Source organism: Cicer arietinum, chromosome 7, assembly GCF_000331145.2.
Source record: "Cicer arietinum cultivar CDC Frontier isolate Library 1 chromosome 7, Cicar.CDCFrontier_v2.0, whole genome shotgun sequence".
NCBI lineage: Eukaryota > Viridiplantae > Streptophyta > Magnoliopsida > Fabales > Fabaceae > Cicer > Cicer arietinum.
The window spans coordinates 45,441,194-45,457,021 of record NC_021166.2 but is presented as its reverse complement, the minus strand read 5'-3'; the positions used below and the strand labels follow the sequence as shown (position 1 = coordinate 45,457,021).

The 15,828-nt window shown below is 32.9% G+C and overlaps 2 protein-coding genes across 2 annotated transcripts in view; one reads left to right on the top strand and one right to left on the bottom strand.

Annotated features, from left to right (window-relative positions):
* Positions 1 to 2,550: 2,550 nt before the first annotated feature.
* On the top strand, positions 2,551 to 6,185 carry LOC101507703 (histone-lysine N-methyltransferase, H3 lysine-9 specific SUVH3-like). Its single transcript, XM_027331208.2, has 3 exons — positions 2,551 to 2,685; positions 2,884 to 5,039; positions 5,833 to 6,185. The coding sequence occupies exon 2, from the start codon at positions 2,889 to 2,891 to the stop codon at positions 4,974 to 4,976; it is 2,088 nt and encodes a 695-aa protein (XP_027187009.1). The 5' UTR covers positions 2,551 to 2,685; positions 2,884 to 2,888; the 3' UTR covers positions 4,977 to 5,039; positions 5,833 to 6,185.
* Positions 6,186 to 6,227: 42 nt separating this feature from the next.
* Positions 6,228 to 15,828, bottom strand: part of LOC101507396 (protein ZINC INDUCED FACILITATOR-LIKE 1-like) — a 31,032-nt gene continuing 21,431 nt past the window's right edge. Inside the window, exons 3-17 of the mRNA XM_073363701.1 lie at positions 10,383 to 10,443; positions 10,188 to 10,290; positions 10,001 to 10,103; positions 9,727 to 9,780; positions 9,439 to 9,501; positions 9,213 to 9,262; positions 9,041 to 9,116; positions 8,728 to 8,916; positions 8,251 to 8,338; positions 8,021 to 8,106; positions 7,821 to 7,928; positions 7,462 to 7,506; positions 7,276 to 7,364; positions 6,780 to 6,824; positions 6,228 to 6,577 (exon numbers count right to left, since the gene is read on the bottom strand). Coding sequence (XP_073219802.1) covers positions 6,475 to 6,577; positions 6,780 to 6,824; positions 7,276 to 7,364; positions 7,462 to 7,506; positions 7,821 to 7,928; positions 8,021 to 8,106; positions 8,251 to 8,338; positions 8,728 to 8,916; positions 9,041 to 9,116; positions 9,213 to 9,262; positions 9,439 to 9,501; positions 9,727 to 9,780; positions 10,001 to 10,103; positions 10,188 to 10,290; positions 10,383 to 10,443 — 1,263 coding nt within the window. The 3' untranslated portion in view covers positions 6,228 to 6,474. The remainder of the gene's footprint in view (positions 6,578 to 6,779; positions 6,825 to 7,275; positions 7,365 to 7,461; positions 7,507 to 7,820; positions 7,929 to 8,020; positions 8,107 to 8,250; positions 8,339 to 8,727; positions 8,917 to 9,040; positions 9,117 to 9,212; positions 9,263 to 9,438; positions 9,502 to 9,726; positions 9,781 to 10,000; positions 10,104 to 10,187; positions 10,291 to 10,382; positions 10,444 to 15,828) is intronic.

The following is a 15,828-nucleotide window of genomic DNA, read 5'->3' as shown; positions in this document are numbered from 1 at the left end:
TATATATATATATATATATATATATTTATATATTAATTACTTTTAACAAATATCTCCAAATATCTAGATATTTATTAAAATTACCATTTCACCCATAAGGCATTAAATTATTCGTAAAGGATTCACCGTACTTAATTTAATTTATTTATCGACGAGTAATTTTAATCGGGCATCAAATATCTTTTTGGTCATATAAACTCCAAAATATTAATAACTTTGGCTAAAAAGCATCCGAGTTCAATACCAAAATACACTAAAATACATAAAGTATACTTTAAAATTATGGGTCTTGCAATAATCATATTAGTTTTTGTTGTATAAGGCCTTAGTGTTTTTCATGTGGTGGTTGTACTTATTTTGTTTTGGGATAATTGTATCTATGACATACCTTGACAATTTTCTTTTAGTGGGTCCATGTTCATTTTTAATACGTGACAATGGTAAATACTTAAGCTAAAAGTTTTGACGACTTTCTAAATTAAACCTTGTTAGACATAGTCTTATTATGAGTCAGTCAAAAATAATAACTCTTTCTAAAAAATGAGTTTTATACAACTATTTCTTAACTAGATATCATGTTTCCATTAAAGAGAATAAAAATTCTATATGAGATATGGAATGAGTTGAAAGGCTTAAAACGACATTTATGGAGATTTGAGTTGTCAAGTTGAAACCAAACTAAATAAATGTAATTTGTAGTATATCCTTAGAAAACTAAAGTTTTTTTTTCGTACAAAGTCTCCAATGATAAAGAGTTTATAGTGGAAACTTATGTATTTCCTAAATGTGTTAAATATGAGGCAATGGGAGAATTGTAGAACTTGGAGAAATCCAAGCAGCACAAGACCTATGGTAATGGAATATTAGTAAATTCCATAAGTGTTGTGGGCATGTCGCTTAACTTGGTTATACAAGATCTGGATAGATACCATAAGTTTTATTGTCACAAAATGTGAGCGAATCCATGTGAACCAACAAGGTTAGACATTATTGGAGTTACCCCGATGGATATAGGGTGCAAATGGGTCTTCAATTGAAGACTAGAACGAATGGTATATTGAATACCTTTAAGACATGTGTGCTACAAAATGTTTCATCCACATCTATGGTGTAGACTATGGTGAGACTTTCTCTTAGTCAAGATGTTTAAATCATTCATAGTTTCTCTTGTGAGCTTGTGTACATATAGATATTAGTTGGAGCGTTATTGATTTTGGTTCTAAAAGTAAAAAAAAAGTGTACGACTCTCATCAAATAAACATAACCCTATAAAGCGTAAAAGCATAGTTGATAAATGTTTATTGATGAAAAACTTAGGCAACATTTTTTAAGTGTTATGGAAATTGGAATTATCTTGTAGATCATTATATGTATTAGACCATATATCTCATATGTTTGGAGCACAATAAAAGAGTATTGATTTTATTTTAGTGAAGGTCATTAAATTGTAATCATGAATGTCCTTGAGTATTTAATTGACTAAAAACATATTCTTGATAAATGATAAGGAAGACGATATTTTACATTAACACTATTTCCAAACCAATATATTGTGGTACTTTGAGCTGGAAGAGTTCCAATTAAGGGATAATTTTGGATTTTTTAAGTCAAGTATATATGCTTTTAACTTGATTAGAAGTGTGTTTTGAACAAAGAAGTTATTTTGAACTTAATATAGTTTCTACCTTTACATAGTTCATTGATCTCACCAACGATCCAAAATATACCTAGTTGCTTATATCTCATAAGCTAATGTTGCACACACTTCTCAAAGACATCGTTATTCTGCAATCTGCCTCTCATACAAAATCAATGTCGATGATGCATGTCCTCAAAATGATGTATGGGGAATTGGTAATGTTATCAGAGATGGTGAAAGTGTGGTCTTAGGTGCTGCTACATGGAAAATTATTACTCTCCCTAACTCGAATATGGCTGAAGCTATGAATTTTAGATCACGCTCCAATTTGCCTTAGATTTGTATTTTTGTCACATCATGGTAGAATTAGACTCCCTTAACATTGTCATAGCTATCCATTCCCCTTCCTTAAATAACTCTTGTTAGACTCTATTGCTGTCAATTGTCGAAATTTTCTTTCTTTATTTTCTTTATCTATTGTTGTTCATATGGAAGAAAACAATTAATGTCGTTGCTCATCATTTAGCGAAGCAAACTTTAATTTCTAAAGACATTATTTAGATCGAGAAATATTCTTGTATAAGCTCTTTTATCACAATTGATTTAGTTGACAAATAGTCCAACATATCAATTAATTACTCATTTTATTCCATAAAAAAACATTTACTCTTTTTATAATTTATTTTTTAAAAGTTTTGATGAGTTGGGTTTCAATGACTCATCTAAGTATTTATTTTGTTTTCACTTTTCTTTTTAATATTTTATAAAAATAAATTTTTAGAAAAACTTTAAAATATTGTCAAAAAAAAAAAAAATACAAATTAAAACTAAAAATATTTTTTATTTATTGTTTTTTGCAAAATAAAATTACACCTCACCATATAAGCAGTTCAAACGGACAAAAACTGGAAGCAAAAAATAAAATGTAGAAAATATTTCGTAATTCCAAAAGACAACTCACTCTCATCGTTCATTCTTTCACAATTGCTTCTCTTCCCAGTTTCTCTTCTTCTCCATTTGAAGCTTCAACCGCTACTCAAGTTTAGGTAAACTTTCTCAAATTTTTACATAATCTATTTTCTCAATAAAATCTATTTTTTAAAATCTCATTTCATTTAAGATTTCACATTTAAAACACCATTTTCATCAAAATAATCGATACTACTTCATTATTATGCTTTTATAGAGTAAAAATGTGAAATTTCATGCATTTGAAACTTGATTTTGTTATGTTTTGTTGAAAGGGTTTATGATGGAAGACAACACCGTTCATGCATCAGATTCAGTTGACAAATCTAAGATTATAGAAGCAAAACCCTTGCGTAGTTTAGCTCCTGTGGTTCCAAAATGTATTCAATCTTTTTCCTCTGGTAATTATCCATATGGGTTTCCTCCATTTTATTCATTGGAGAAACCCCATGAAAATCCTATTCCAAAAGGAGCTCAAGAAACTCATGTTAATGCCACAGCAACAGAAGAAGATACTCCTGTTGATGCTAAAGTAACTAAAGAAAGTCCTGTTGCTGCTAAAGCGACTCCAATTAGGTTCTACAAGAGTTCACATGATGAAGAGGTGAACACACAAGCCGATGGAGATGTCGGTTTGGAGGGGTTGAATGGTGACTTAGATGATAAACGGAAGCGCTGTGCGAAGAATGTACAGAACTGCAAGGAGTTTCTTAAAAGGAATAAGAAAAATCGGGAGACGCAGGGTGACGATTCGAGTTCTTCGGTTGGTATTAGTCCATTGTTAAAAGATGACGGTGATCGGGAAACGGTTACTCATGTGCTCATGACTTTTGATTCGATTCGGAGAAGGCTATGCCAACTTGAAGAGTCGAAGGAATTGAGTTCAGTGCTTGCTATCAAGCGTGCGGATCTCAGAGCAAGCAATGCCTTGACGTGCAAAGGGGTTCGGACAAATATGAGGAGAAGAGTAGGAGAGGTACCTGGGATTGAGGTTGGAGATGTTTTCTTTTTCCGAATGGAAATGTGTCTTGTGGGTTTGCATGGTCAGTCAATGGGTGGAATTGACTACACGAATATTAAGGATGAGGCTCAGGAGGAACCTGTGGCGTTAAGTGTTGTTTCTTCGGGAGTATATGATGACGATACTGAAGATAATAATATTTTAATTTATAGTGGCCAAGGTGAGAATTTCAACAAAAAAGATAAGCATGTGACTGATCAGAAGCTTCAAAGGGGTAATCTTGCTTTGGACAAAAGTTCGCAAAGGCACAACGAAATTCGAGTCATCCGCGGCTTGAGAGATGCTATGAATAGAAGTGCAAAAATCTATATGTATGACGGTTTGTATAAAATCCAAGATTCTTGGATCGAAAGGGGAAAATCTGGTGGTGGTGTATTTAAGTATAAGTTGGTAAGGTTGCCTGGACAACCGAGTGCTTTTGCGGCTTGGAGATTGGCTCAAAAGTGGATGGCTGGTTCGTCTTCAAGGAATGGTTTTATTCTTGCTGACCTCTCCACAGGAGCTGAAAGTATTCCGGTATCGCTCGTCAATGATGTTGATGGTGAGAAGGGTCCTGCTTTTTTCACTTATTTCCAGTCTCTCAAAAAACCAAAATCTTTTGGTATAGTGCAGCCTTCTTTAGGCTGCCATTGTAACAAAGCATGTGTCCCAGGTGATTTGAACTGCTCTTGCATTCAAAGAAATGGAGGCGATTTTCCTTATGCTGCAAATAGTATTCTGGTGGGCCGGAAGCCACTGATTCATGAATGTGGCCCTATGTGTCAGTGTTTTCCTAACTGCAAAAATCGAGTATCCCAGACTGGTATAAAACAACACATGGAAGTGTTCAAAACAAAGAATAGAGGGTGGGGGCTACGAACCCTCGATCCAATACGTGCCGGTAGCTTTATTTGTGAGTATGCAGGAGAAGTTATTGACAGAGCCAAGCTATGTCGGAACACCGAAGGAGATAGAGATGAATATGTTTTTGATACAAGCCGTATATATGAACCATTCAAGTGGAATTATGAACCTAGCTTATTGGAAGATATAAGTTCAAAAGTATCGAGCGAAGATTATACTATACCATCGCCTCTAATTATAAGTGCCAAGAATGTTGGAAATGTGGCTAGATTTATGAATCATAGTTGCTCCCCAAATGTGTTTTGGCAGCCCATCCTATATGCAGAAAACAATCAATCCTTTATTCACATTGTGTTTTTCGCCCTTAGACATATTCCTCCGATGGCAGAGTTAACATATGATTATGGAATTGTCCCTGATGGTCATGCTAAGGGTAGTAGTGCACCCAGAGGGAGAAATAAATGCTTTTGTGGATCAGCGAAATGCCGTGGTTTCTTTGGATGACATTTTATTGCAGTTGCTCCTAGATAGTCATGGTGATTGGAAGTCTATTCATGGCTAAAATAGGTTTGTGGATCTATTGCATGTTTACGGATTACTAAGTTTTTTTATGTCTTTCCAGGTTTGAATGATTTCATAATAATAACTGACTAAAGACTATGTTTTTAACTTATTTTCTCAAGCTAATTTTAACATAAATTAGTCTTTAGCTTATATGAGAAGTTCCTTTGTATATGCTACTGTTCAGTTATTTGAAACTTGCATGAATACTTTACTAAAAGTATTATAAAAGTGCTTATTTTGACAATTCACCCACATATGCAACAAGTTAAAAAATCAGGTGCTTGGGATATTATTATGCAACTCTGGTTAGTGGTTACCCACATAAGCTTTTAAGGTGTTACATACCAATCTTTAGGCACCAAACACGAAACACTAAATGAGATGGTTTAGGTACACTAAACTAAAATAAGGGAGTATTTGGATAATTTTTTTAATTAATTGCCTATTCAATAAGTGTTTATGAAATGAGAGTTTATATGTAGGTTGTTTCTACTATTGAAGAGAAAATGGTGATAAACTTTGCACAAACTTTGTATAAGTTGCTACTGTAAACTATCTTAAGAAGCTTATGAAAATAAGCTGAAAACTAGTTCTGTGAAATTTTGTATATCATAAGCTTAAAAGTTCATCGGAACATTTACGCAAGTACTTTTAGCATAAGACCAAATCTTAGGTAATATGCATGCATCTCACACATGTTTATATTTTTCAATAGAAATTTTCTATCTCACTATGGTTAATTAATTTTCTTGAAGTTTTATTTATGCATTTATTTATTTATTTATTTATTTAACAGACAGATAAAGAATCCAATGTCAAAATCCATCCAAATATCATTGTGAAGGCAAATTTTATTTTTTGGCTCTGATTGGATTACCCTGCCCCATGCCTAATTTTAAGGGCAAAATTTTGGTGAGTTGAATGGTATGAGCACTTGAAGGTATCATCAACATGTAGATACTTGTCCTGTGGAGTATTGACTTGGATTTTGTCGTAATGTAGTAGTTAATGTTGATTTTCATTAGAAGGCTAATGTTGTATTTTACATCTGGGATAGTAGAAACCAATTTGTTAAACCATGCTGTGTATCTTATTCCTATATGTATGGATCTGATGAGTTTTTTACATAAAAATATTTTCAAACTAGAATTATACAAGATGTATTAAGAAGCATATTGATATCTAAATCACTGGGATAATAAATGAGAATCATGTTTCCAATATAAGAGAAACACAACTTCCAGTATTTTTCATTCATTCTTATGTGATAAATTTTCATTTTCTTTTATACATTTAATTAATAATTGGTACTATAAATTTAAAATCAAATAACACTGGTGCTAATAATGCATCATAGTTACCAATCACTGTCCTCAATAACGACATAGTGATAATAATACTGCATAACTCTAGCAAAGTTTGTCTGATATCAGTGTAACTAAACCAAATGTGTTTTCTTCTTTTCGCCAAGGAATGGTTTGAACATCATAAGTATTCCAACTCCTTCAACTAAATTTAGGGAAAAAAAGACCATTTGAGTTGCCTGCAGTTTTATGCACAATAATAAATTGTCAATTAATACATTGCAAAATATGAATTTATGTTGGATAAAATGACTTCATGCTTTTGAAAATTGTTTGTTTCTGTTCATTCCTATTAATGGATAACCTTTGGTGAAAAAATAATAAAAAATTGGCATTTAAAGCTAGTTAAAATGTTGACCATTTAAGGTTGAGCATCATACCTGGGAGGAAAGAAGCATCCATACGTTTTTGTGACCAAGTTAATCTGCATTGACCAAGATCATAGAAAGAAGAAAAAGAAAATTCAGAATGAATTTTAATATATCATAATTATACTTAGAAAACATGTGGATCAAAATTTCTACTTACAAAAAATTTGTCAACCAAAAATGGGTCAAAGTGGAATGAGTAATTTATGTTAAACTCTAGATATCTAAATTTAAAGGAAATAAGTAGTCTACATCTTTCAATCTAGTCAAAAAATAGTTAGTAAGGAGGTTGGGATGTAATTTCGGCCATAGATAGATTAGATTTTTATTTTTTTTTATAGCTAAATGTTAATAGTTTCCGATTATTTTTTGAATAATTTTTATTATAGATCATGCAGTATGAAACCTGTACAATAGTATGCAAGTTTTATAGCATTATCATTTGAAATATTAATCCCTTTTAGTGACCTATATTCATATTATGCAAGAAATTAGAGGTAGACTCACATCGTACCACCTGCAGCAGGACCAATAGCTTTGAAAAAAGACATAGCTGTCATACAAATTCCATTAGCTGCACCTCTTTGGCGTTGTTCCTGTTTCCCGAATCAACATGTCATATACATATGCCACAATTCCATCAAAAACTAATTTCAAACTTTCTGATGAAACCAAGATGATAAATTCACATACCACTGCTTGATTTTGTATAAGGAATAAACTTGTTGTAATTGTTACCTAAATCCATAAAAAATAATACAATAAATGAAATCTGGAATACAAATAACCTTTTCTAAAACTTTAGTGAAGTCAATCTAATTTATTTTATTTAAATCTTCGATATTACTTCATGTACCACTTATCATTTGTATTGAGTGCGTGTATAATGTTTGACACGTGTCAGTATCTTAGACTGACGTATATGATACGTTACATTCAATCACACTTTCATTTTTTAAATTATTCTTATTGATTTCTATGTATTAGTGTTGGTGTCCGTGTCTAAATTAGTGTTTCATAAATGGTTAAATAAATAAAGAAGGGACACTTACAGCAATAATATTCCTCATTATGGAAGCAATACTAATGACAATGTATAAAGTTATGCCGGACAACATAGCTATGAAGGGGTAACTTTGCAAAAGTGGTATGGAGAAAAACTGCATATAGAATCATAGTATAAGAACACATTTCATATAATACTCAATGAATTGCAGAATTTCAACATTTGCTAGAATTAGATGAAACTAACCCCTGTGATTCGGGCAATGCCAACAGGTCCAAAAACTTTTTCAATATATTGGTATAGGGTAAGTTGGTAGATGACAAGTGCTAGACCTGACAATTTCAGAAGTTAGTATATAATATATGGCATTTAACATCAAAATATATTAAAAAAGCCACATTTCAGAATAAATTCTTGATCAATGAATTCATCCTCAAAACAAATGTTAAATTAAATTAAGGGATCCAAAGATGCACCTGAAATTGAAAGAACATTACCAACATCATCAGTTGTGAAGCTCAAACCACCTAATCTTGAAGGACTGACAGCCCACAAAGAGAAAACCTACAGAAAGCAAGTAAAAGAAGCATGAATCAAGGAATGTGTATATCAAGAAAAAACATGAGTTTTACTTTTTTATTTTTTTAAATTAATTAAAAGAGTTAAAATTTTCAATTCACATCACAGTGAAAATTTTAAAAGTCAAAAAACTATTCGGTTATAACAAAGAAACTCAAATACACAAATGATATTATTTCATTATATATCAATATGTTAATATAATGAGAAAATCACAAGTTTTACTCCCAATAGATTAATGAGACAAAATGAAATATCCACGAGTACCGCACATGTACCTATACCATTAGTACACGTACCTGATATAGGAACTTAACAATTCTACAAGTACTCATGCTACATATGCATTTTAAGCTCATTAATTAGAAATATACCTCTTGATAAGCAATATCATGAAGTGAGAAAACACAATAAACAATGATAGATGACATGAAGGGCCAATTCATGAAGAGGTTTTCATTCTTTTGGACTGTCTTTTCTTTGTCAACCATGTTGCTTCCGTTTTCTAAAGTTTCAGCATCATCTTTGGACTCGTTGCTACCATTGTGATTGTGCAGTGTTTCCTGCGTGTAGTTTAAAGAATTGAGTAAGAAACATCATACAAACATGATTTTACATTATGAAATTTCATCATAAATTTTTAACAAATAAAAACCATAAAACATAAAGAAGACCAAATATACATACCGGAATCCATATACAACCAATAACTACTAGAAATGCAAGTCCTGATATTATAAAGCAGGGCAAGAAGTAAGGAAACCTGAAAATGATTAATCCACATATCGATAAAGGATCAACTGATAGAACATTTTCCGTTTTCATTTTTTGTTTTAAAAAGTAGAAAAGCGTTCCTTACTTATCCCAAAAGGAATCCTTTGGAAATATATTTGGATATTTTTCCACTGGCTGCAAGAAGAAATTTCCCAAGAATTAGAGAAATAAATGACAAATTTGTACATGAATTTTTGCCACTATCAACATTCAACACATATATAGTGATCTTATATGAGTACATGTACAAAATATAAGGCTTTTAGCAAAATGTATTTTATACTTCATAAGGCAAAGAATAAAAATAGTACCTGTGCCAAATAGCCTCCCAATGCTGGACCAATGATTAAACCTGTGCCCCAAGCTGCACTAACCTAAAACATTATCACACTTACAATTATTATGATTAAATTCAGTATTGAAAACTCAAAGTGGACAAAGTTTTAAATTGCCGTCAAATACAACTTAGGTAGTCACAATTGCACTTGAAAGTATAACGCAGTCGTAGAGACATAAAAAATACAGACGTTGTGACCACAGTTACAATTGTCGATCGATTTCTAAAACAGTGATAGGATATAAGAATTGGTGAGACTTACGGTAGAGAGTCCTAGAGCTTGATGTTCTTCTCGAAAAAGTTCAGTAGCATAGGCCTGTTAAATAGAGGAGTTTGTCAACTACAAGCAACTATGTATAATCCAGGTGTCCACATTCAAAAGTCCTAGTGTCATGGATGAAACATTAAATAATATAACGCATTTAGATATTTTTAGCTGTATTTGTTTGTATTTTACTGCAATATAAAGATTTGCAGCGTAACCACAATCAGAATTTAAAACCATGTTCTAATTTTTAGGTGTTAAAAACTAGTACCTTCACTGGTCCAATTGCACCATTTAAACAACCTAGAAGAAATCTTGTGATAACAGCCATCCAAAAACTTGTACTAAGGCCAAATAGTGTGTTGAAAATGACACTGAAATCAAGTTAGCATTAGAAAACCACACATTATTGATATATCTTAAAGAAATCATTCAAATTTATTGGCAGATATACTTACACTGTGATAGTACCAATAATCATAACAGGTTTTCGACCATAGCGATCAGAAACTATTCCCCACAATACAGATGTCAAAGTTCTGCCTAACATGAATGAAGATCCTACAACATTTTCAATCATCATCAATGGATATCTTATAACTATGATAGTTTATATACTTTATATGAAGTGTTAATATTAAAAATAATCTTACCAACATAACCAGCATAATAGCTAATATCAGCCTCAGATTTTGCAATATTAAAATCCTTTACCTGAAAATAAAGGTTGCATCAATGATGAATATATTATGCACATCAGTATAAATTTCAACACTAACCAAATATTTTATTGTTTGAGTATTTCGTCGCTAAGTGTTAGCACAGTCAAAATTGATAACAAATTTTATTTTTATGTCTCTAGTATCCTTTAGTATTTCAACTTTTTTAAGTAGTATACACTACAAGAATCTATGTTTAAAAAAACTACAAGAATCTATCTTTGAAATTCTGCTCAAGATCAGGTAGTAGAGCTGAAGGTAGTATATTATAAAAATCAGATTCTTCCAATTCTATTAAACTAAAATATAACCCGCGCGTTGCGCGGGATATACATACTTTATCATATCAGTAGTATTGTGAATAAAATTTTAAAAATTTTAAAAATAATATAATTTATTCATTTTGTTTGTAGAGTATTTTTTTCAAGCGAGTATATTTGAGTAATTATTATATATGAGTTGACAAACACACATTCGAGAATATGTAAAATGTTTTCACATTGTCGCCTTGTAAATACCTAAAGATAAGAAAAATATATAATATTTTAATATATAAATTTCAATATAAGATATAATATATAAATTAAAAAAAAAACAGAAAAAAAAAGTAATTCAATAAGAATTTATATTCAAGAAAACTTTCTAATCACTGAAATTTTTCTATGGACGCATTCCACTGGTTTGATTCGTGCTCGAGCCGGATGGTGAATGCCACGGTACAATAAACTACTATTGTATAACCAATTAGTTATTAAATGCACTAAAAAAAACTTAAAACATAAATAAGTTTTCTTTCGTATGTGCTAAGTAAACTTCCAAAAAAACAATAGTCATTGTCAGAGAATCAGTGTAGGAATCTTATGGAAACTGTTAGTTATGGTTAATTCAAAATGATTTTAATAAGATGGTAATTCAGTTAGGATGGTTAAAAGTTTGTTAAGAAAGTTAGGACCATTTCCTTGCACAACAAGCAACTGTATAAAAGAATTCAATTCAATCCAATTCAATACACTTTCAGTTTTCCTATTCTTTCTAAATTGTGTTCCAACAATTGGCATCAAGAACTTGAGTTTTAAGTCTTGGGAAACACGAGTGTAAGTGTGAGGATCTTAAAATTGAGAAATACAAGTATGACTGAAAGAAACGAATCATGAATGGAGCTGGGAGTCTTTCATCTAACCTACCAATATTTGATGGAAACAATTGAGAAAGATGGTCTGCATCAATGAGGTCATAATTGGGAGATCAAGAAGTGTTTGAAATTGTGCAAGATGGCTATGAACAACTTGGAACGAATCCAACAAAAAGGCAGCAAGTAGCCTTCAAAGATTGCAAGAAAAGGTATTGCAAGGCTTTGTTTTACATCCAACAAAGTGTAGATGCAAACAATTTTGAAAGGATCTCAAAGGTATCTACATCAAAAGAGACATGAGATATCTTGGTGAAATATTACACATGGGGTGAAAAGACCAAGAAGATCAAACTTCAAATATTAAGAAGAAAGTCTGAGTTGCTGCAAATGGAAGAGAATGAATATGTTGCTGATTTTTTCAATCGAGTGTAGGGAGTTACCAATTAAATGAAAGCAAATGGAGAAGTGATAATTGAACTGGTGATGGTTGAAAAAATTATGAGAACATTAACAGAAAGATACGACCATATAATGGTTGCAATTGAAGAATCAAAGGATCTTAATACAATGAAATTGGAAGACCTACAAAGTTAACTTGAAGCTCATGAATTGAGAATCAAAGAAAGAAATAAGACTCATACACGAACACATGCCATGCAGGCTCGAATTAGCAAAAAATCATATCAAGATGGAGGGAAATACAAGAAAGAAAAGGGGAAATCAAAATGGCACAAGAAGCCAAATATTGATGAAAGTGAAGTTGTAGAATCTTCCAAGAATCAGAACAACAATAGCAGTAACAACACTGATAAGGGCAAGAAGAAATTCAACAAGAAGGGGATTCAATGTTACAATTATTAAAAGTGGGGTCACTTTGCTGATGAATGCAAATCAAAGAAAGTAAAAAGAAAAGATGATGAGGTTCAATTGGCATAAACTGACAATTTTGACTCTGATTAAGTGTTGCTGATGGATGCCACCAACATAGAAGATGATTGCCCAGGTTTATGGTACCTTGACATAGGTTGCCCAAACCATATGACTGGCCACAAATAATGGTTTGTGAGCATTGATGGGAAGGTAAAGAGGGATATTAGATTTGCAGACAATAGCTCAGTGTTAGTTGAAGGAGTTGGCAGGGTTTTAATTCAAAGAAAAGATGGTAAGTAATCCTTTATTTATGATGTATTATATGTGCCAAATATGAAGAACAATCTGTTAAGTCTTGGACAATTGTTGGAAAAGGGATACTCTATGAATATGGAGAATGGACAAATGAAGATATTTGGTAGTGCCAAGAGGTTTGTCTTGAAGGCACCACTGTCTAAAAACAGGACCTTCAAGATTGAGATCCAGATAAATGAAAACCAATGCTTGGTTGCTAAAACCAGAAATTTTAGAGTTGGCTGTGGAACCAAAGGTATGGACACCAGAATTTTAGGAGCATTCAAATGTTGCAGGGTAGAAGCATGGTGCTAGGAATTCCTAACATTTAGATGCCACAAGAAATATATGAAGAATGCTGCCAGGCCAAACAACATAGGAAAAAATTCAAAACAGAACTGCCAACTAGATCATTTAGAATGATGGAGGTAATTTTCTCTAATGTTTGTGGTCTAATTGAAGAGATGTCAATAGGAGGTAAGAATTATTTTGTGTTATTCATTGATGATTTCACAAGAAAAATATGGATGTATCTAATCAAAAGAAAAAGAAGTTGAGGTGTTTGATGTGTTTAAAAGATTCGAAGTGATGGCTGAAAATCAAAGTGAATGTAAGAAGAAGATAACAAGAACATACGGAGGACAGGAATACAATTCCCACGAGTTTCATAAATTATCCGAAAAGGAAGGAGTGTTACATGAAGTGACTGCACCATACACTCCACAACATAATGGGATTGCTGAAAGAAGAAATAGAACAATTATGAACATGGACAGGAGCATGCTAAAAGAAAAAAAAAATGCTTCACAAGTTTTAGGGAGAAGCAGCCTCAACAGCAGTCTACATCTTAAACATTTTCCTAACTAAAAGGCTTGGCAATAACACACCAGAAGAAGCCTGAATAGGGAGGAGAACTAGTGTGAGTCACTTCAGGGTGTTTGGCTCACTATGCTTTAGACATGTGCCAACTCAAAACACACAAAAACTAGATGACATAGATGAATATATGGTATTGTTGGGCTATGAATCAACCGAAGCCTACAATCTGTATGATCCAAACAAGAACGAGGTGATAACAAGCAGGGATATACTATTGGATGAATCAAGAGGATGGGACTGGAGTGAAGCCAACTCTAGTAAGGCAGACCAGGTAGTCCAGTCTGGCCAGTCAGCAAGGCAATTATAGTGGAATTGGATGAGAGCTAGTCAACCTGCTCCTGAACCTATGAGGAGATCTAAATGAACTAGTCATCCCTCAGTCATATTGTAGCCATATGAAGTAACATCTGACTCATCCATCAATGCAGATGGATAATTGATTTATTTTTCCTTGTTGGCTGAATCAGAGCCATTCAGTGATGATAAGGCTTTAAGTGATCCTAGATAGAGACAATCAATGGAGGAAGAGCTCAAAAGTATAGAAAATAACCAAACCTGGGAGCTGATGACCCTGCAAGTACACCTGAAACCAATTGATGTGAAATGGGTCTACAAAATAAAACTAAAGCCTGATGGACAAATTGTAAGGTACAAGGCCAGACTTGTAGCAAAGGGATTCTTGCAAAGCCCTGGTCTGGACTTTGAGGAAGTATTTGCACCAGTGGCCACGATTAAATAATGAGGATGGTAGTGTCAATGGCTAGTTACAAAGGTTGGTCCATGCATCAACTGGATGTCAAATCAACATTTCTTAATGAACCACTAGAAGAAGAGATTTATGTGAGCCAACCACCAAGTTATGAGAAAAAAAAGGAAGAGAAGATAAAGTGTACATGTTGAAAAAAGCATTATATGGCTTGAAGCAAGCTCCCAGGGCCTGGAACAAGAGGATTGATAGATTCCTCATTGAGTAGTAATTTGAAAAATGTGTCAATAAGCATGGAGTGTATGTTACAAAGAGAGCAACAACACCTGCACTGCTGATATGCCTATATGTAGATGATTTATTGCTGACTGGCAACAACGAAGTAGAGATTCATGAATTCAAAATCAAAATGGAGAAGGAATTTGAGATGACTGATCTAAGCATGCTATAATACTTCCTTGGTATTGAGTTTGTAATCAAATAAAATGGAATTTTTAAGCACCAAAACTAGTATGCTAATGATGTACTAAGGAGATTCAAGATGCAAGACAGTAATGGGACTGATACTCCAATAGAAGCATGTCAGGTCTTATCAAAAGAAAGCAACGACGAGTTGGTTGATTCTACAACATTCAAGCAATTGGTAGGATCATTGAGGTATTTGTGCAACACACGACCAAACATAGCTCATAGTGTTGGACTAGTTAATAGGTACATGGAAAAGCCTATAACATCTCAATATTTGGAAACTGAAAGAATTTTGAGGTACATCAAGGAAACAAGTGAGTTGGGACTACACTATGCTAAGAAGCAAGTTGGAAATGAAGCCGGTCTGATTGGGTTTACTGATGCAGATTGTGGTGGAGATAAAGATGATAGGAATAACACATCTGGCTTTGTTTTCATGATAAATGAGTCACCAATCTTATGGTGTTCAAGGAAACAAAGCATAGTAGCATTGTCTACTTGTGAAGCTGAATATGTAGCGGCATCAATGGGAGCTTGCCAAGCTATATGGTTGGTTGAATTAATGACAAAGTTGGGACTAAGAGGCAATGAGGTTTGTGAAGATGAAGATTGATAATAAATCAGCCATAGACCTAGCAAAACACCCAAGTGTTCATGGAAGAAGCAAGCACATAAAAACTAGATACCACTTCTCAAGGGATTAAGTTACAAAAGGAAAAATAAAATTGGAACATTGCAGCACCAAGGATCAAAAGGCTGACATCCTCACAAACTGCTTGAAGAAGGTGAAATTCTCAGATATGAGGAACAAGTTTGGAGTAACACTACCTTAATTTGAATTAGGAATAGTGTTAGTTATGGTTAATTCAAAATGATTGTAATAGGATGGTAAGAGTTTGTTAAGAAAGTTAGTTAGTTGAAGTGCAACTATTCAAAGTGTTTGATAATTTTGTAAAGTTGAGCACTTTTCTTGCACAACAAGAAACTGTATAAAAGGATTCAATTCAATCCAATTTAATACACTTTCCGTT

Coding starts and splice junctions, on each gene's coding strand:
- LOC101507703 (XM_027331208.2), top strand. CDS start 2,889: ATGATGGAAGACAACACCGTTCATGCATCAGATTCAGTTGACAAATCT.